The 22,052-nt window shown below is 36.1% G+C and overlaps 1 protein-coding gene across 1 annotated transcript in view; it reads right to left on the bottom strand.

The window, feature by feature from the left end:
• COL21A1 (collagen type XXI alpha 1 chain) overlaps positions 1–21,355 on the bottom strand; it is an 80,385-nt gene extending 59,030 nt beyond the window's left edge. The window contains exons 1-7 of the mRNA XM_040058694.2: positions 21,340–21,355; positions 12,095–12,214; positions 9,633–10,184; positions 4,913–5,081; positions 4,560–4,776; positions 2,959–3,132; positions 1,948–2,025 (exon numbers count right to left, since the gene is read on the bottom strand). Coding sequence (XP_039914628.1) covers positions 1,948–2,025; positions 2,959–3,132; positions 4,560–4,776; positions 4,913–5,081; positions 9,633–10,184; positions 12,095–12,182 — 1,278 coding nt within the window. The 5' untranslated portion in view covers positions 12,183–12,214; positions 21,340–21,355. The remainder of the gene's footprint in view (positions 1–1,947; positions 2,026–2,958; positions 3,133–4,559; positions 4,777–4,912; positions 5,082–9,632; positions 10,185–12,094; positions 12,215–21,339) is intronic.
• Positions 21,356–22,052: the final 697 nt, after the last annotated feature.

Genomic DNA, 22,052 nt, shown 5'->3' with positions numbered 1-22,052 from the left:
GTGCTCATTCATGTCAGAGAATATACCAAAATATTTCTGAAATCTCTGCTCTCTGCCTGAATCCAGCATCTGGGAAAACACAGAGCAGCACAGAGGCAAGTCTGGCTTTTTCTCACTTTCCTGTGACTGCCTTAGACTCTGCTATCAATTGATTTTTGTTCCAGTATCTGCAACACCATAGAACAATACAACCCCAAATACTTCAGCAGAGCAACCATGAAACTGTCTGTCTTAATAGTTTAGTAGGCACCATTAGCTGCACTGTCCGCAGGAGTGTTCTAATGCACATGCTCACTGCAGATTTCATGCACACTCTGTGGACACAGAGAGCTTCCTCTGTTTTCAATTTTCAGCTTAAGCAACCCCTTGAGAAGATTTTCATTTTCCACAGATCATAGGAGCTTGAAATTACTATGCAGCTAGGTATCTCTGGGAAAGGGGATTAATTTGGGCTGTAATTAGTACACAAAGCCTCTGCTTATTTCAGGAGCTCTGACACAACCACACTCTGACAGAATACAACCACCAACCACATATTCCTCCTTGAACATCATCCAACACTTTTATTTTCTGAAGGAGTCCAGAATCTCATGGGCAAAGTCCAGATTTAATTTTCAAAAACAGACAGTGAAACTTAAATGGCAAAAAGCAATCTTTTGGCTTCAGCTCCTTGATAAATTGCAGAGAACATAAGATATGAAAGACTTTTTAGTGTTTGCTTTCTTTATGCAAAATGTTTTCATTTGATTACTTTTCATATCCTACTTTTAATTTGTAAAGAGCAAAAAGATATGTGGTGCAGTTAAATAGCCATATACTTTATTTTCTTCAAGATTCAAAGATAATCAAAAGTGCTCCTTCACCTGTTAGTTCTTGATACAAAGAATCAGAGTTCAGAACAGCTAATAATCCATTCACCTACTTGCTGTTTGATTGAAAGTTGAAAAAGCCCTGACAAGGATACAATAGACACACTGGCCTCAAAGAAAAAGAAGAAAAACAGACTAGCTGACACTACGGGCCAGTCTGACAAAAAAGAAAATCTGGATGCTGGAGATGCAATTGTTCTATTGCCAAACCAGCAAAATGATACTAAAACAAATCGTAACAGGTGGAATGTGGGTCTACATAGGAAGACATTGGCAGCTGATAATCCTTAGCTTTGTCTGTTTTAGCCACCAAACAAAGGGTGGTATTTTGAATCTATATGTTTAAATCAATCTCTTGCTTATGCTTTGAGATGGGAATGGAATGCTTAAATCCGGCTCTGCCAGTCATGACTGGTTTCCAACTCTGTATATGTTTTACATTTCAGTGTATAATTGACAGTAAGATGACCAAGAGAGGGCCAAAGGGACCCCATAAAATTGCTAACTGTGTACAAGGATCATAAACTCTTGGTTTTATTTGCCTTGTACTTAACCCACCTCTCGAAATTGTAGCAACATTTCAGATAATGGGATATTTATGACAGACCTCAGCATAGATATTTCTATGGGAGAAGGCTGATTTAGAAATACAGGTTTGCTGGTTATGTACCAAAATTTCACAGATTAAATGACCTGACAAGTAGCAAGGAGTATATCAGAAAAGTTCAAAAGTCATATTAAAAGAATTTTACACTGAAAAAAACCTAGAAGTTTTATTATTCTATAATGCTTAAAATCTGAAATTTTAAGAGGATTTTAAGATTCTTCTATACTCATATATATCAAATTTGCAACATTAAATACCTAAACCAAAACAATTGCAAAGAACTTTGTGAGAAAATAAGGCTGAAAACAGACAAGGTGCGTGTGACTTGTTATTGTACAGGTAGCAAGCATGTGTTTGCAGTAGCTGAATCAATGTAGTATAATTTCTTTTAAAACTTAATTAAGTCAGCTTTAAACAGTGATTTGTAAAAAAATGCCAAGTAGTCCTCAAAAGTTCATCTATCATACTCACAAATCCTGGGATCTCACAGACTGTTTCTCGATTATTTTGCTCTGGGTCACAGTAGATTCGCAGTTTTTGTATATCAAACTGTAATTCAAATCATAAAAGACTTTTAAAGGTCTGTGCATTCACTACAGTTAAAAATCAATTAAATATACAGAAATATTTTTAGGCTACTCACAATGATTAATATGTGCAACCAATTAAACATGCTGTAACATAATTATTTAAATAAAAATAACCAATCCAAGAATTTTTAAAAAATAACAGAAATCACCAATCCTGTTCGACGGGAATTAATCCAAACACATGTAGCACAAACTACACTGGCTGCCAGTATCATTGAGGAAAAAAATTAATAGCACAGGCAAGCTCAACCTCTTTCTTTTTACCTTAATAGACCTGGGAAGATGCTTCTACACAGCCCTGCTCATATTAGATGTAGGATTATTAAATTCTGGTGAAGCATCTGAAGGCATCCCTAATGCTTAGTGTTTAGTATACAAAATGAATCTTTAAAAAGCATTGAATAAAAACACTGGCATCAGGTAAACAAAAGTTTTTGCCATTCTGCTTTGCTTCTACATTCCAAAACAAACTTAAACCACTGTCAAGTTTTTCTAGTATAAACTATCATGACTGCAAAGCAAGAAGAAAGAAACTTGACCAAAATTTTCCCTCTTTTACCAGCATCACCCATACATACACTGATAGAAGTTCATCATATGCAAATGTCAAGCAGAGGAAATTCCCTACTTTAAGACACAGTTTCCCAAATTCAGGCAACCACTCTGCATCATTTTTGTCCTTGGAAAAAGTGAGACCAGTTAAGCATCAATGTCACTTGTGCTAAGTCCTCCTGACCATTTTTATTCTCTCTTAAGTATTACAACTTTGTATACTAAATTTACTAAAGTCTACTCCAAGTTAGAAGAGTAAGCTCAAGAAAACAGAAGCCACCAAAGTAGTGTTAACCTACAAGAGAATTACTGAATTATTGTAGTTTTAGCATATGCCTACCTGTACCGTTTCCTCCTTTCCAGAATATTTTCCTATTTGGGTTAGGCCACTGATGTAAATACCTAAAACAGGATGTAATGGCTTTGTTTCAATTTCTTGGCCATCTATATACAAAGTTACAAAGTCTTCTGTTACTAAGAGACGAATTTGATGCCAGCCTTCATCAAACAACGTCTAAGAAAAACGAAGAAAAGAGCACTGTTTACAACAAATGCCTTCAATTTAAATAACAATAAAACTGCACTTTAACAATCAAACTGCTGCCAATGATTGAGGTGATCAAGGCTGCAGGTTTTACATACAAATAATTCTAAACTATATAGGCAAATAAAGCATTACCAAATAATATTGTAATTGAAAATATGACAATTGGTAAGAATTAATCCTTATTTCAGAATTATTTTATAACTCACATAGTTTTTTGTTGTTGTTTTTTTTTTAGTCTATTACCTTAAACATGCTCAGACCTGTGTTTATTAAAAATATGCAGCCAGAAGTCTCTTTATCAGCACTGGTTTAATGTCTCAAACACTTCAGATCACCAATCATGGTGAAAAAAAAATTGGTACTTGTGATAAATTTGTAAGTGATAAATTATCATAAAGGCTTATTAAAGAAAAATGTTCATTAAGAGTATATTGACATTTATACTGTGTTTAGAGACACACAGGTCTAAAAAAGCCATAAAATTATTGTTCTCCATAATAGCAAGGTGCCCCAGGGTGACTTTATGATCCCCAATTATCTGTTCTGTTTATGTTCGATATAATGCCCTAAACCAGGACACAAGGCAAGCATGGAACAAAACAAACAAACAAACAAACACAAAAAAAACCAAAAACAAGAACTGTGTTTTCCTGGTGAAGTTCATGGATACCTGGGACTGCATGAATAAGACTGATTAGTCTGTGCAGCTCCAAGAAATAGATAAATACAGATTGATTACTGACTTGAAACTGAATTTTCTAACAGTTTCCAGTAAATCAAGTTTAATACAGCTTCTTAAAAAAAAATAAAAATTATTTTGCCACTAATAATTATTAAAAGGTAGAGGAAATTTGGAAAGAAAAAGTAAAAAATTCAGTAACAGAAAAATAAAATACCTCTCCCTAGAAAAAGCTTAGTAGTTAAGACCTATTCCTTGGATAGGAGTCCTTCCTTCAATGAGGATTTATATCTAAAATTCCTTCATCCTGATTTGGAGCAGGGATTTGAATGCAGGCCTCCGCTTCCCAGAAAAGTTGAACCCATGGCCATGAAGTGCTCCAGCAGTAAATCTCTCCCAGTCTTTGCTGAAACAGCCCTCTCTGTTCACTTAACTCATACTCCCTGTGGCAGGAAGGGCAATCTCTGGGCTGCACATATTCCTGCTACAAATGCAAGAACAGGGTCATGCAACCTCCATGCAACTGTCTCATCTGCAGCTAAGGCAATCTTTCTTACAAGAGTGGAATACTTAACTGGAAATTACTGAAGAAAGATTGAGAGACAACCTTCTGATTGCACTAGAAAACAATAAATTTGGGTTGCTCAAAGAGGGGAATAGTGGAATAATGTGTACTTAAAGAAGTATTCTAGCAGGATAGTGACATACTCCTTACCTTTACATGAGGTGCAGCAAATGTAATAACTTGCGTGCCATTTATTAAACTTGTTGTAGTGAATGATAATGTTTTCTCTTCTCCATTAACAGTGACTGCTATCTGTGGTCTCTTATCTAGACTCAGGATTCTCCACAAATCCCATGTCTTTTTGACTTTAAATCTTTGAGTGGAAACAAACACATACGATGGAGGGAGACCTTCTGGAAACACATTCCTAAATAAGAGGGAAGGGTGGAAAAAACAAGACAGTATTTGAACATTCATATAAATCTTCAAATAAGTCCTTCTTACTTAAAGAAACAAAAGAAAAATCTTATTTAATAGAGAAGCATATTTATAAAATTCAATACCTTGTTAATTCTGAAAGGTCAACACGTGAGGTTACTTCATAAGCTTTTGCATTAGTGGTTGATATTTGAATTCTCTTTTTAACTTTTTTTTTCACACCTAATCCTACAAGAATGTCAAATCCTTTTTCATCTCGAGCTGCCACTGGAATTCTTGTCGGACAAACAGATTCTGCAAAGTAATAAATGTAAGGACAGTCCAAAATATGACTTAAAACTTCCAAGAAAAGTAACCTCCCACCCATCTAATTTTTTTTTTTTTTAAATCTGCCTTTCAAGAAACAAAAAGAGAACTGAGAACTGTCAGTTAAGCACAACATGAAAGAAGTGGTATGCAGGATCCCCAGGGAGTTGAAGCAAGAAGAATACTAAGATATCATATTTTACTGCAATTACATTCACATACTATTTTGAATTATCACTAGTTGTAGTTAAAGTGTATTACAATATCTAGCTAATAAATATATTGAGTTTTATTTCTAAAATTGCATGGTTCCAAAATTATATAAAATTACAGATTTTAATTTCCAAAATGCACTAACAATTGGAATTCAGAATCCCTCCCAACTATAAAATCAGTTTGAAAATGGACAAAGTTTTATTCTCGTTTTATTTAACTCAAAATAGACTCTGAGCAGTTTTGTCTGTTACACTGAAACCTGCTTGAAGTTATTCTCACTGGAAAAACAGTATGTAATATATTTTCTGTGGAAGCATAAGTTATCTGCATGTTATCTTGGTTAAATATCTTTACACAAAAACAGTGGACCTAAGCTGTCTCAAACAAACGAAAAAAAAAAGACAAAGAGATAGGACAGTGAAACTTAATACTAAAACAAACATTAGGGTAACAAATCAATGAAAATAAAGTTCCTTGTTTTATTAAAATTATGCTAAACTGTTAACAATAAATATCATTATTCATTTCCCACTATTTCTTCAGAAAAGCATCAGTTCATAGACAGGGAAGTGTTAGGAATACATTCCAAAGAAGGGGTGGAAAGTTCTCTTATCTCCATCTAGACCAGCCATGAGCTGGAAAACTCCTGTCTTTCTGCCAGGATAATTATCAGCTCAAAGGTCTAGACTGGCTTCTTTTCATAATATGAGCAATACTGCATGACTTCCCTTTCTAACCAACCCCAGGGCAGCCAGAAGCTACCCCATTCTGGTGGGGGAGGCAGGATAAATATGCTCTAAGAAAATTCCACTACTTTTCTGGACAACCTGTCTGTCATGGGAAAGGACAATCCATCCTAAGCGGTCACAGGTACTACGGGCAGCAGCAAGAAGCCACATAAACTCCCCTTAGTTTTCTTTTCCTCCCCACCTCAGCAAAATGACACCTGACTTCCAAATTAAAAATAAATTATCTGTCTGTTTTACAAGAAAAAAATTGTAAGAACTCTGCCCACACTTTGGAAATTAAGATATATCTACCTCCTGAATACTAAAAAAAGTCCAACAAAACATTCCTTCTCCTTCTCAAATACAGATTTAAGTCAACATACTTATGCTATTAAGTAAAACTAATAGCACTTTTTTCAGGTTTCTTCAAATGTGCATTATTGTTATGGAAGTATTTTCTAAACCCATTAATAGCAAAGCTGGATAATGGACATATTACAATAAACAAAGACTACAGATAATCACATACATATACACCGAAAAATACAGGGTCTCCTATATTTGTTACAATATTACAAATTTGGTATAAAATCAAAAACTAAAGGCAGAAATATAAATACTTTATGTAAGACGGCCATTATGATGGATCAGGGCCAGAATAACTGTTCCAAACCAATACCAACCAACCAAATTAAGCACGAGTAAAGTTACACATTAAGAAACTATTTTTTCTTTCCAATGGCACCAATGTAATTGGTGAATTACATGAAAAATTCCCATTCAGGTAGATCCTTTCTGGGTCTTCTGGATAATTTTCTGGCAGGACTATTTCGATAACTGAGCCATTATACAGCATGCAGAAATCAGTGGCAAAATTAAGAGCTGTCTTCCATTGTAAGTGGGGTTGTATTTCAAGTCCAGAGTACCAGTCACTTCAACTCTCTAGCCTTTTCTGAAGTCTTGTTGCCTTTTAGTGCTTCTACATAGTTTTCAGATGCTTATTTTCTTTCCTAAAGCATGAAAAAACTTCATTATGTTAAATCCCAGTATCTGGGACAAAGCAACTTTTCTCTGCATCCTCCAGACAAAATTCTGAGGTCTGCGTTGGGTCTTCTTCCTAAATGCATTCCTGAAACTATTTTTTTTTTAATTATTATTTTTTGCTATAGCATATTGACAGGAACATTCAACTTCCAGAAAAAAAGAATAAATATTAAATATTCCTTAAATATTCGGTTCAGTTCTGGATGACAGGTTCAGGAAGACTTTTCTTCCCTGATGTACTCTAAAACACTAGAGTTCCCAAAAGGGACACTAGAGCCCACCACCTACAAGCCTGTTCCTAAGAGCAATACTTGCTCCAGGAACCACCAAAGCTCGGCTTCCGTTGTCCAGAAAGGAGATACTGCCCCTATGGCCTTTTATTGATGTTCACTTGAGAATGGATTTTAAAACTCCATAGAATAAAAGCTAGCATTTTTTTAGACATTTACACAAAGACCATGAAGAGAGAATTGCAAAATTTTCAGGAAGTTTCATGTGATCACAGCCAAATCATTGCTGCTTGGCCCTCATGGAGCTTCCTCTCCTTCAGTCAAAGTGAATCTTAACAATATGAGAACCAGTAAATCAATCAATCAATCAATCAATCAATAAAATAATGCACAACTTAGCAATAAAAAATCCAGTTTATCAGTCTTGGAGTTCACTTGCTAAAGACGTGGTTAGAAATGAAGCTGCCAAGTGGCTTTCACTGCTCTGTGAAAGAAGCATCTAAATGCTGAAGCATGGGAAGTGCATGATGTAAGAGACACAAAGCAAAGGGTCACTTCAAGTGAAAGAGTAAGTACACTTTGTACAAATGGTCAATATTCAGATTACTACTGTAAATTATGTGAAATACCACAGATTAAATTTAAAGGAAATTAGTTAACTCAATGCTGAAAACTGAAAATCCATCCTCATGAAATACAATGGCCCTTCTTCTAAAACTTTTGTTAAAGAAAATACTGTGTTTATTTAGTGTTTATTTAGGGGAATTTCTCTCTGCATGAATTTCTATTAATGAATTTATCTCCATTTAACTGATTTAATTTTTGGACTGACCACCTTACTATATCAGCCACATCGAATTACTATGATTTTCATTTAATGTAGCAAGAAATAAACACTAATACCCTCAACAAAAGTATCACCATATTTTTTCAATGAAATTGATATTCAAAGGGAGAGCAAACAAAATCTGCTTTTCGCTTTTACTAGGTACAGAAATATGGTACAACTGAAATATGACTTGCATCAGTTCTTAATAATAAAGCATGTACAAAATAATACCACTGACATACTAGAATCTGAGTGATATATTTTAGAGGCAATTTGCTATCTTTGTTATACATAAAAGCCATTGTTTTATAAAAATTCAGAAAACTCAATGCAGTAATGCTGTTAGCATTCTAAAGTCAAAGAGTCACTTCACAATGTTGGTCTTGGCTAACTCTTGTATGAAATTCTTCTAAGAAACATCATAACTGCTTGCTACAACTACAGACATCTACTCCACTCTCATGAGTCCCTACCTGGAGTGCTGTGTCCAGCTCTGGGGCCACAACATAAGAAGGATGTGGACCTGCTGGAGCAAGTCCAGAGGAAACCACAAAGCTAATTAGAAGGCTGGAGCCTCTCTCCTGTGGACAAAGGCTGAGAAAGTTGGGGTTGTTCAGCCTGGAGAAGAGAAGGGTGTGGGAAGATCTTCGGGAAGCCTTCCAGTACCTAAAGGAGCCTTACAAGAGAGCTGGAGAGGAACTTTTCACAAGGGTGTATAGTGACAGGACAAGAGGGAATGGCTTTAAACTGAAGGAGGGTAGGTTTGGATTAGATTATTAGGAAAAAAGTCTTTACCGTCAGGGCAGTGATGCACTGGAACAGGTTGCCCAGAGAAGTTGTGGATACCCCATCCCTCGAAGTGTTCAAGGCCAGGTTGGATGGGGCTCTAAGCAACATGATCTAGTGGAAGATGTCCCTGCCCATGGCAGGGGGGCTGGAACTAGATGATCTTGAAGGTCCCCTACAATCCAACCCACTCTATGATTCTATGATTTTTGCAAGGAGACTTTTTTCTTCTGAGTTTTTCAATACTAAAAGTATGTATTCAGAAGAATTCCTGTTGTAATGGCAGGCTGTCCTCTCACCTCTCTAGAAGAAATGCTGGATTGTGCATGAGTATCAGTTGCAACTAAGAAATCAATAAAGTAAACTCTATATTCTCAGCACTATGAGAATTGCTGAAATATTTTAGTGTTTTTAAACTTTATCAATTAAAAAAAAAATTGGGCTTAGGGCAAGAGAATACATATTGAAATTAAACCCATACTGTGTTAAAACACTGTATCTTTCCCAAATATAACTCTTTGTTTGAAAGAGAAAATAACATTTTGGGAGGAATTTCCACAAAGAAGATCAAAAAGAAAGAAGATCATAGTAAAGAGTATCAGGTCCCTTAGGTTACATTAATCATGTATTCTGCTTGTGAAATTAAAAAGTATGTGTACAGAACTACATTATGCAAACCAAAAATATTTCTTTTATAATCCCTTACCTTCACAGAGTTTCTGTTTTATAACTTCTTTAATTCTTGATATTGCAATATAGTCTTCAACATAAAATACATAAGTTGATGAAGGTTTATTGGCAATAGCTTTAAGTTCATCCTCTTCAATTTCAGAGCCAACACCAATTGCAAACAAAGTGATCTTATTTTTCCTTGCTTCTGTTGCTACATCTTTGACTTCATCTTGGGACTTTCCATCAGTGAGAACAACTGCTATTTTTGTTAAAAATCGTGAAGATTTTGCAAAAAGATGGTCAAAGGCAAACTGAATAGCTCTTCCTGTTCTTGTATTTCCTCCCAGATAGTGTATGGACTCCATTTCCCTGATGAGGTTCTCAGTGGATTCATGAGTTCCGAGGGGAATTTCAAGTACAGGGTAATCACTGTACTGGACAACTCCAACTTGAATAAACTTTGGCCCTATGTCAAAATTTCTTGTAATATTGACAAGCCAACTTTTGATTATTTCAAAGTTTTCTGGGCCAACACTGTAAGAGCCATCCAAGATAAAAACTAAATCTGCTGGAGCAGTTCTGCAACCTAAAAAAAAAAAAAAAAAAAAAAAAATTAATTCAAACAAAAATTTTAATGATCACTTTCACTTTCTTCCTCCACAGTAAATGTTTTTCCTATCAATTAGTGATTATATTAGGATCTATATTGACAAATACACTCCAGCTCAAAAAAATTTACCAGAGTTCATCAGGACAAACTTGTGTAAGATGGTTTGCGTAAGCTACACAGATCCAATTTGGTATCTGAAAGCCACACTAATTTCTGGTTTCTACATTAGCACCAAAAACAACTAGGAAAAATTCTGGAATTCAGTTCTTTAGCTGGCAATTGCATTCCATTCAATAAACAAAGAAGAATGTATATTGGGTCTTTTCATACCCCATCTGCAGAGATGATAAAATCTCCTTTTTGTTAGCAAACCGAGCACACTGCGGCGGAAGGCTATAGCCTGAATACTCCACAATCCTTTTACAAATACATTTTAATTGACTTTGGACACTACTACATGGCATTTACAGAACTAGTTTTATAAAATCCTGAGTCTCAACTGAAGGTTGCTGGTAGTATATTCTGATTTTTACAGAAGAAAAGTATTCAGTGAATGAGCCTAACCTCCAGAATATAGAATCTTGTAAGCTTTTACTATCTACAGTGTAACTGCATGACATAGGCATGGATTCAGCTCTCCTGGCTGTAGTCATAAATGGACTTTTTACTAAATTGCCAACTACAGGCCGTGGACAGACACAAGCATTTCCATAGAGAAGTCCTATACATGCAACATGCCCCTTTTCAGATGGAGGGAATAACTTTCCAAAGGAGGGAATTGCCTTCCATTGACTGTGAAAGAAGTTTTGATAACTGACACATGAGGTGCCAAGGAGATGGCCAAAAAGCAGGAGGGATTATTTTGATCTCACGGCACATGAGGTCATGAGGCTTACTGTCCTTTTGTTTTCTGAAAGTCTGCAGCTCTACCACAGGAATCAGAGCTTAGCCTTACCCTGAAATCGGTCTACAGACACTAAGAAAACATTTCACCTTCCCTGAAAGCAAGTGAGCACAATCTGCTGGAGAAATGCTTCTGCAATGCAGGTGGTGGTGAAGAGAAAAGACACTGGCAGAAGGAGCAAAGGGCACATTGAGTGCATCGCTCAGTGGTCCAGGGTTATGAATCACAGAGTAGCTTCAGCTAGGAGGACTTCTTATCATTAGACTCCACTAAAAGCAGAGTATTCATTTTGATGGGTTCTCCTGGAGCAGATAGACAAATGATAAAAAGTCTTTCTAAAGACCAAAAGGAATTTTATGGGGTTTGTTGTGAAATACTGAAAATTGCTGGACTGAGAGCAATACTAGAGGAAAAATACCTACCCTGGGAAGTATCATTGTGGCTATAGGCAAGTCTTCTACACTTTTTTTGTTCAGTCACTTTTTCTTTAAGAAAGCTACTTTGCTTTAATGTTTTCTATAAACCAGATTTGGAGTATAAAAATGGTTTGGTGGGGTTTGAGATGCTAATTTTGAAGAATGTGGAAGAACGTATGTCCCAGAACTAGAGTTAGCTCCCTCTCACAAAACCTTCATTATTTCTTATTTATTTTCTCACACAAAAATAAGCAATTCAGAACATGATTTCTGAAGCCATGAAAATAAAAATATTCAAGATTCAATTTTAAATCAAAACTGGAGCTTTACAGTTCCATCTGCCCCCCTTGGCCATTTTCAAGACACAAATAAAGACATTCTCGTTCTAATGAAGAAATAAGATATTTAAGCTATTTTTCATACATTTTCAGATTTTCACCAGGAAAATTATATTGGAATAAAATCACCATCAACAGAAGTGTATATGTGAACACCAAAATGGATACTAAAAATTCGAGGCATGCTTTGAAGTTGCACTTATTTAAAATGCAAATATTAAGACCTACTTGCTCTTGTTTCGCCATCTTCAGCTGAGATATAATCATGAAGTAGCAGAACTAACAGCATCTGAAAAAATGTTACAATCTGTGCCATGTGTATTTTATTCTCAAGGTCTTGATACAAAACTAGATGGGGAAAAATGAAAAGAAAACACAGTGTTATTATATTACCAAAAAAAAAAAAAAAAAAAAGCTTCTGCAGTTTAAAAACTGTGTCTGAGGAACATTTCTGAATCAAATTTGTAAGACCAGATGTGGCCACCCTGCAATGAACCATTGACTTAAAAAGTGTCAGTCAGGCATGTAAGCCCAAAACTGAGCTTCTAAACTCAACAACACTCACCAGCCTTTTTGTGCAAGCTCAGTTTTCATCAAGATACATTTATACACTTCTCCTGATAGGCACTTTCACAAGTAGGTTATATTCCTAGTCACACTTGTCCAAACACCATCCTGCTATCCCACTCTGTAGCCATTATCATCAGACATTACCAAAAGATCCAAAATATGGCAAGTGTTTACGTATCAGGTACTGGTGGGGAGGTGCTACTTCAGTCTCAACCCACACACCTGGCTACTTCAGGGAGACTGGGACAATTCCCACTCCCCTACCCCAGGACTGAGACTGACACTAGCAGGCAGGGTTTCAGCAAACCCCAAAACTTCCCCAGTAGAGCCAAGCCCTGCAGACAGTGTATGGTAACATCCAAGATTACATAAATTACATACATGTTCAACTTATGGGGTTTTTTTCTCCTGTTTATGTCTCCTTTGCTATCATGGTTTATGAAATATAATCCCCTGTCAAGTAAATATGCAATTCTGGTCTCATATTGCTGTTAAAAAATATTATTTGACTAATTTATTTTAATTAAGAAAGATTTATTTGTTGTGTTTATTGAAAAAAATAGTATTATAGTGGTAAAAGATACGTTTTTGGAGTACAGTATTAGAGATCCATTAATTTCAAGACTCTGAAAGAAAGTATACTGAATCCCTTTTGTATTCTCTCATCTCATCCTTCAATGAAAAATGCAATTTTCAGGGTGAATTCATTTCACTGCAGAGCAGTCAGCTTCCAGGAAATGCTACTCCCACCCAACGTAATTCCCCAAAGTTAATAAAGCAGAACCATAATTATTCTGTTATTAAATCTCTCCTTCAGATTACAGATAATTGCAAGGTAGAGCCATATTTTCGTATCATTCTGGGTCTATCTCCCATAGACCCCAAGGTGGGTCTGATTTTTACCCATTCTGACACAAGGTAATATGAATATGGGAATAGGACATAAGATCCACTTTTCCAGTTCTGCTACACAAACACTGGGATATCACCTTCATTCAAACAGATTGAGTGGCAGTTTTTCATTCCAGGTATTTGAAAAGGGATCTATTTTTAACTACGAAACTGTATAAGTATTAGGCTTGTGATACATGAAAAAAAAAAAAAAAATTACCATAGTAGAGATAGACAATTTACATGGATTATTTGGTTTGTTGGTGATTTGATCATTCTAAAATCTCTTCCAGCCTTTTTGATGGTAAGTTTTTACTGTAGGGTAAAACATGTCTCTCATGAGACCAAATTGAGCAATATCAAAGAATAATATGTGAAATTAAATCTATGTGGCAATTTGAACAGCAGGTGACTAAAGGACAAATGCATGCTTTTAGAATATCAGGAAATGTCAGCCAATAATTGAAAAAAACCCCAGATAGACTACAGTACAGAGAGCTGATATACAAATAAAACAGCACAAGGCTGACCCTAAAACACTATAAAATCCTCCCACCAACAGCCCCAAAGAAATAAACAAATTATATGGAATAGTTTTGAAAAAGAAGATTGAACAAAACAGCACATTAACTAATTACAAAATAGAACATTAAGCTTTGCTGTTTGTCATTTCTGTGATTGTCTAAATGGCTATTTATGTAACACCCCCGAATTTATTTAAAAGGAAAATAGAAAACAAACAACTTAGTGAATCACTGCTATCAGTCTTCACTAAAAAGTGAATACAGGGCCAGCCACCATAAATGGTCTATCTGTTTCATGAAATTAAAACAGCACACTAAATTTTAAAAAAATATTTTAACAACACACTGCCTTGAATGAATGTGCTCTGTGTCATGATCACAGATACTTCAGGTCAGGTGCGGACACTGGGATCCTCCTCGCTGGCACTGCTCTCCTTTCACCAACCCTGCAGAAACCACAAATGCCTTCCTTAAACTGCACCATGCCCTTTCATCTCTGCTCATCCTTCAGCAAGCACTTACCCACTGGTACCTGCAGAGATGAGCCTCCCAGATCTGCTGGAATGATAGAAGCTACAAGAAAGAGGCAGATTCTCAGAAGGGGAAGGAGAAAGCAGGGGCCTGCAAGGAAGCTCTGTGCCTCCGGGCAAGGAGCTGCTCCACAGAAACATTAATACTTCAGTGTGGGAGAGGTACATGTGAAAGCAGCATTGGCTGGCTGCCCTGGGGTACAGAGAGGCATCAGGAATGCTACAGCAGCCTTCAGTGCATGTCTTTAATGCTGAAAAACATCACATTACAGCAACATTTCTTCTGGTGAAAACCGTGGTCCAACTTACACTGTGCACCACCACATTACACTACTTAAAAAGAATCAGTAAAATAATTGTCAAAATAAGCTTATCTGATTCGCACAACCTTGACTATAACCCCTTGACAGATCATCTTTTCCATTTGTGAGAATCATCTATTTCATTTTCAACAAAGCCTGTACTTGAGAAATTCATTTTAAGTATAAACCAAAATAAATGTTTAGTAGGCCAAAATGGACCTATTAATAGAAATGAAAATTAAAAGGATAAAACCAGAGCTTAAGCAACCAGATAATGAGTATTTCAATGCTCAATTTACTAGAAAGGGAATAATACTACAGCACTGCACTCTTAACAGTCAAACAAGATGCCAAACCAACAACTCCAGAGACCCAGCTGCTGTATCTCATCAACAGAGTAGTTATTCAACAGGCAACAATTGTGTGCTTGAAACTTACAGAAACACCACCCAACCCAGGAATTAATATTTTAAACAAAACTTTTGGCCTCTGTCTTTTTTCAAATTATCCCTAGTGATTAGTTTGTGCTTTTACCAAATGTAACCTGGAAAACACATAGAACTGCTTTCCCACTTCTCAGTTATACCAAGCCACTTTCAATACATGGAAGTTGATGTAGCCGAAATTCATACAGGGTTACTAAATAAATACACAAATGTTGCATCCAGCTCCAGTAAAAGGTGCAGACTGAGAGAGTATTAGTGGAGAAACAGCACAAGTTACTGCATTTTTCAAGGCATCCTCATAGTTTTTTACCCTTTCCTCGTTAAAAGGGACAGAGCTCCACAACCAACCCCAGGCTTTTTAACTCTGGTGATGTATAGGGTGGCAGGAGCAAACCTTTGACTATCTCCTAACTCCACAAAATTGTTTAAATTAAAGCCACAAGATTTAATGAGATATGAACTGAGACAGGATACTGTGTTTAGTGTGACTCATTATGGCCATTCTTTGCACTGTATGCTTTTTATCTTGGTATTTTACATGCCAGTTTGATAGCAAAATGGATGTTAGAGTGAATGGAAACAATCCCCTAAGTAAAAATGGCCTACCTCAGAGAGAGGCAAAATAAATAACTTATGTAGAGGCTTCTGCTCTGAGCTCCTAAAATGAGGGATAGAGCACACACAATATTTCTGCATGATTTGCATCAAGATTCAGGCAAATTTCTCTGCATCTGACAGTTCACAAAAGGTAAGGTCCTAGCAGTGCTACTAAACATCAGACCCTTGAACGAATGGGGTAGTAGTGTTAAGACCGACCCTGTTCTCCAGAGTACAATTCACAAAGTATTATTTCTGTCTTCACCAAAGGAGGAAGAAAGGTGGTAGAATAAAACCTGGCTGCAGCAACCCATACCCTATGAGGGCATGGTCAGAGATAAGTGATGGACTCCCCCATGCACACGCACTGTTTGATGCGCACAGGAGGAAAACTCAATGGGAAACTGGTGACACAGCAACTGACCCACATGCTGCCTTAACCAATTGGACAGCTCCTGCAACTTATTTCTTGCTTTTTTCTGGGCAGTGCGATTTTACTGTGCAGCAGCATTTCCACCAACAGGGCCACTGAAGTCTGCTGACTAGGAAGGGAATGGAACTCAGGTTTCATATACAGTGGAAATGTGGTACAGCCATTACTGAACCAACAGCCTCTACTTGATTTTCAAACAAATTCAAGACTGTCAGTGCATTACAGATGTCAAAGGCATGCAGTTCCCAGAACACCTTTTCTGCACAGAAGTGCACAAAGGTTCAAATGACATCTCCTCTGTATGCACAGAATAATTTCACATCCAATTTAAGTTTTCAGTGGAAAATTTATGCATCTAAGTGGGTTAGGTGGTATTTCCACCTTGCCTTCATGATGCCTAAAAGCAGGACCTTCTGTATCTCAAAGGGCAGTTTAATCATGCAGTCTTTCCATAGCAATTTTTCCAGTGCCCAGACAAATATATCATTTTATTTTTTCCATCAATATTCTCTGAGCAAAGTTTCAATTTAGAACAATTTGGAATCTTACAGAATCAAAAAATATTTGCTCTTCAGTGCAGTTTTGTCACTATTCAAATTCATAGAGAGAGATTTCTTTTCTCCAAAAACCCTAGCTTCTCTGCTGCATGAAGGCTTCTTGCTGAAGAACTACACTGAAAGGAAGAGTTTCTTCCTTCACTTCTTCTGACTGCTAGTTACTGCCTAAGAAGAAAGTCAGGAGGCGTATGGCTTTAACCTTTACCAGCATTCTGAGAAAATAACCAGACTAAAGGTTTATATATATTAGCTAGCTTTCCAAGTATAAGTTAACACTTCTCTCACATTGCATCATTGCATAAACATCTCATAATTCAACCAGAGATCATTAAGTTTGGCATACAAAGGGACAAGTATGAAGACATTACAACAATAATGACTAAAAGGACATACAGCAGATTCTTCGCAGTTTCAAAATTTACACAATACTACAGGAACTGCACAGCAAGAAAAAGGAACCCTGAAAATCATGATTAATATGCATTAAGTAATGTGAAAAGTAATGCAATATTGCATCGCCACCTTTTTATATTTGCTCCCTCCACTTTCAGAATTAATGGGATTTGCAAATAAAATGTTAGGGCAATTTACATTTAACTATTTATTTCTATCTCTACCTAATACTACCAGTCCTATGTAGTCAAAAACTCTATGAGGCTATTCTAAGTCAGTTTGTTTCATCAAGTAATTAATCTGAATCTGTATTTATTTCCACTTGGATTTCAGTCCGATTCTGCATTCATGTTTTCCACATATTGTTCCTATTCATTTGTTTTTCTTGGTGGGCACAACTGACGAGGTTGTTATACTTGCAACCATTTAAAATAACAGCATTTCCTGGAAAGGGTGAGGCTGTAAAAATACAATTAATTTAGGCTTGGTTTACACATACATACATGTACATAGATGCAAGATTGCATATATATAGATAAAATCTCCAAAAGTGACAAGTACATCAGTATCCCTCACCATTTCTTTCTACTTCTATGTTGGAACAAAAGATTTTGGTATAATCAGCAATATAACCACATTTATGCCAGGAGTTTTTTACAAAGTTAAATATATTATTAAAGATGTGGTTTTATTAAGAGGGATCAAGAAAGAAAATTATGTGTTTAAGTTACACATATTATGAGTTTTCTTCACATTTTTTTAATCATAAATATTAGTGCAAGGATAAAAAGCCATTATAAAATAGTTCAATTCTGGGTAATTCTTAGCTGTACTAAGTCTATATATGAATACATGGCAATATAAAGTACACATAGTGCACAGTTTCAGATATTTTACTTCTAACCCTGAAATCAAGCAGAAAGCAATGCCCGGACTACCTTGAAAAGAAAAGCCTAATGCAGGTATTGCTTGGGCCACCTGACCCATTTCCACCATCTTTGCTATCCTTCTTTTTACAACAGCAAGCAAGGTTAAAAGGCATAGTTTTGTTTGCTTTCCCTCTATGAATCTAAAGCCTACATGGCAGATGGACTAAAAATCAGAGATCTCCAAACGGAGCTGGAGAAACACATGGAAGACTGAGAAGGCATTGAGAAGGCATTGAGAAGACCTCTTGCTCAAGTCTACAGCTGCAGCAATGAGAGCTGTGCAGAGTTAATGGCAAAGCATCTTCTGAGTTAGCAGAGGATGAATGTCCAAGCATGTGAAGAACCTGAATGGATATTGGAGACCTCAGAGAAACAGTAACATCACATCTCATCTTCATTTTCAGAAATAAATCTCACCTGCCTCTGCATATACACCCGTTGTCCCTCAAGTACACATTAGCATGGTCTGTTTTGTTGTTCAAATGTTATTTTGTATTTTTCCTTCAAAACTCAGTCAAGGCAGTAACTACTAGTTCAAGATGGTGTTTGATATTTTGATTATTTTGCCACAGATACAATTTAAATCTGTCATAAAAATTGTTGCCTCAACAGTCAAGAGAGCACCGCCAACACTACGGATAAAGCAAACCACTTCAATCTTCACACCGGAAGACGTTTTAGGGATAGGTAAGAAAAAAATTCAGTGGACCAGTAGTTTAAGTGCAATCATTCTCCAACATGATTGAAATTCCTATTATTAGAGGTATTCAATATAAACAAAATAAACTCACAGGAATTAGTATGCATGCTAAGATTACACTTCATATTTGTAGCTTTGCTATATATATGACATATGCAGATTATATAAAAGTGCAGAGAGGATTAAAGAATTTATCATCTCTTCAGCAGATTTTGAAAAGAAGGTTTTGTATCAATTGTATAAAGGCTTTATACCAAGTTCCATGCTATACATTGAAGACTAGAGTAAGCAGTTGATACATAGTATAACCCAAGTAAGATGATACATATTTTTAAAAGCAAATTATCCTCTTAAATGAGGCTGGCTCACTGTTTATTTTTTGTATGATTCAATAAAGCACAGAAACCCACATGTTCCTCCAGTCTACAGCAGAGACACTTTGTATTCTTGCTCCAACATCTGAAGTCACAGAAGACTTGTATTTTTAAACCAAATTTCTTCCGGAACTTCATACTTTGTTGGATTTATTCCCACTCCAAGAGGATGCTGTGCCAGAAGCCGGCAATTAGTTATTATAGGTTAAAGAAAAAGGAGGCTCACCACAGCAATTGAGCTACTGGACTGATCCATGACTGATAGAGAAATAATATAGGATGGGCAACTTAGGGAAGTAACCACACTTGGCAGCTCAGATTTCTGGCTGCAACAAATGAATTTGAAGTCTCCCTGGAAATCATGATTTAATCCTGTCTGTGAAAAGCCTGTGCTGTTATTTCTCTCTTATCAAGCATCTTGAGATTCTACAGAACTTTCCCTCCTTGGATGGACCCAAGAAAAACAACAGCTAATCAACAGGATAAAATCTGACACTCAAATGGTACAGTTGAAATTAACCTTGCATACAATAATAGGAGTCTGCATAAGAAATGTTTCAACCGACTCCTACAGGAAATCTCAAAGTCCAAATTTTGACTGTGCACATGTATAAGTATCTATGTTACCAAACAGGGAAAGAGAAAAAAAAAATTAGTAGAAATTACTACCTCATGCAATAGTTTGGGAGAATATTTTGTTTGCACTAAGGAATTTAGAGTTCAATTGTGCCAGTGATAAGAGAAACAATCATTAGGGCACATAATGAAATAACTAGAAATTATATAAATTATAGATAATTACATAAAATTATGTATCATTCAGCAATGAAACCACTATAGAAATCAGTTTAAGAGAAAAGTACAACAATCTCTAACAATGAGTGTTGATAAAAAGAATCATAACAGCAACGTAAAAATGGAATCAATCCAAGTAAGAACTCCGAATGCAATTAAAAGATTACTTTTGGATCCTGCCTATTTGACAAGAGGTACACAAAACTTCTCATCAGTTACTGCTGTGGTCTCAAAGTCCTCAGAAAAACAAGACAGCTGAGGACCTAAACACTGTCCGTGCTACCAGATTCAACTAGGTCCTCATATGTGAGACACATTTCTGCTAAGAGCTCCTCTCCCACTTCTTTCTTTTCCCATTACATTTATTTTCTTTTCATCTTTTTATTTTAGTTCTCCACTTCTAAAAAGGGAGGGTACAGTTGGCTTAGCTAAGATGTTATTTGCAACATTAACTGCAACATTTGCCATATAAAAAAGAAAGACGCAGTAAGAAATACAGGAGGGGATTTAAAATAAGCTTACTGCATAAAGGAAAGAAAAGTCTGTGAGCTTTGCCTCCCACAAATAAAGACCAGCATCAGAAATAGAAATCATATTTTTCTCTCTTCTTTTTATCCTCCAAACAGGTTTGGATTCCAGCAGCAAGCCCATTAATGTAATTCATTGTCTTTTTTCCCACAAATTATACTTAATGCTATTATTTGTTTTAGTGTAAGTAATGTCAAAAGCTGGAGAAGATAATAATGTAGTGGACACCTGCATCAAAACTTCATTTGAAAGTCTAGCCCTTTGCAATTTTTTAACTGTCTTCTCTCTTTTTCCATCATTTCTGGAAAAATTCAATCTTTAAAAAAAAAAAAATCTACAGCCACAGGAAAAGCTGATTAAACTATCTCTTCAAGCTTCAAAACCTAATGTCATTGTTTTACACTGTAGAATGAATGGGTGTTTATTCAATTTAATTTAGTACTTTATATATAAAGGTATCATGAAGTAGACTGCTCCTTAAAACACTTGATTATATGTTAGTATTTTCACAATATACAAACTCACTGACAGCAAATCAAGAAGAATCAAATAAGATAAATTGATAAAAATTATTTTTAGGTTTTCCAATTCTATGTTCTTTAAATTATAGTGTTCTTTTTACCTAGCCTTGTTTTCACTGAAAATATTGGCAATTAACTCAAAGGAGGGTGTGATGGCTGAAGGAATGGAAATAGTAGAAATTCTAGAGGAATTTAGGACCTGACCTAGTAAAACTTTGAAAGAATTACAGTTGTATTCAGTGGGGCTAAAACAAACCCTTAAGATTTTAAACAGTTTTTTGAGGGAAGAAAAAAGAACTTTAGCACATGCATACCCAAAGGGGAAAACAAACATTTGCTGTTTCAAGTATATCCAAAATTTGGTACGTTTGAGAAATACTCACATTTCCAGATCAGTATGATCCCAAGCAAAAATTAAAACCATGCAGAACTTCCACACCCAGCTGCTTCAAACCTGCAAAAAGACTAGAAAATAAAGATATTCTAGCAAGTAATCCAGCTCACTTTCTTTGAACTGTGATGACTCTTACCACTTGTTATATGTAGACAATTATTTCTATTACTTTTATAAAGTATATAATTCCTTCCTAGTCCTACCATACGGTTTCATTCACTCCACCAAGCAACTAAGGACCAAGTAGCTGCAGAGTTGAGCAACAAATGAAGGGAAAAGCCCCATCAAGAAGGCTTTGCAAAGACGCACAATGGGTAGCAATCCTGCACTATACAACCCCTGTCTCTGCATATTCCTGCTGTAGAAGATTCCTGTGTATTTCTCTGCTTTCACCTTCAGAACAATAAATAGCATTAAGAAAAAATAGGAAGTACGCCAGCAGATATCATACAAAGTTCTTCCTGGATGTTGTAAATCACTTTCTCACATAGAAAAAAACATCAGTATTTCCCAATGTCCCAGGTAGGCATCTCAACAGGGAGCTGATTTTTATTTCAGCATGCTTGTTATTGTAAGATTCCAGATTAATTCCCTACTTCTACTTAAAAGCCTCATACTTCTGTGGTGGGATACCCCAGCTAGAGACCAGGTGCCCACCAAAGCTGCTCTATCACTCCCCACTGCAGCTGGGAGGAAGAAAGA

This window comes from Hirundo rustica, chromosome 3, assembly GCF_015227805.2.
Source record: "Hirundo rustica isolate bHirRus1 chromosome 3, bHirRus1.pri.v3, whole genome shotgun sequence".
Lineage (NCBI taxonomy): Eukaryota > Metazoa > Chordata > Aves > Passeriformes > Hirundinidae > Hirundo > Hirundo rustica.
This window is presented reverse-complemented; position numbering and strand designations above follow the sequence as displayed.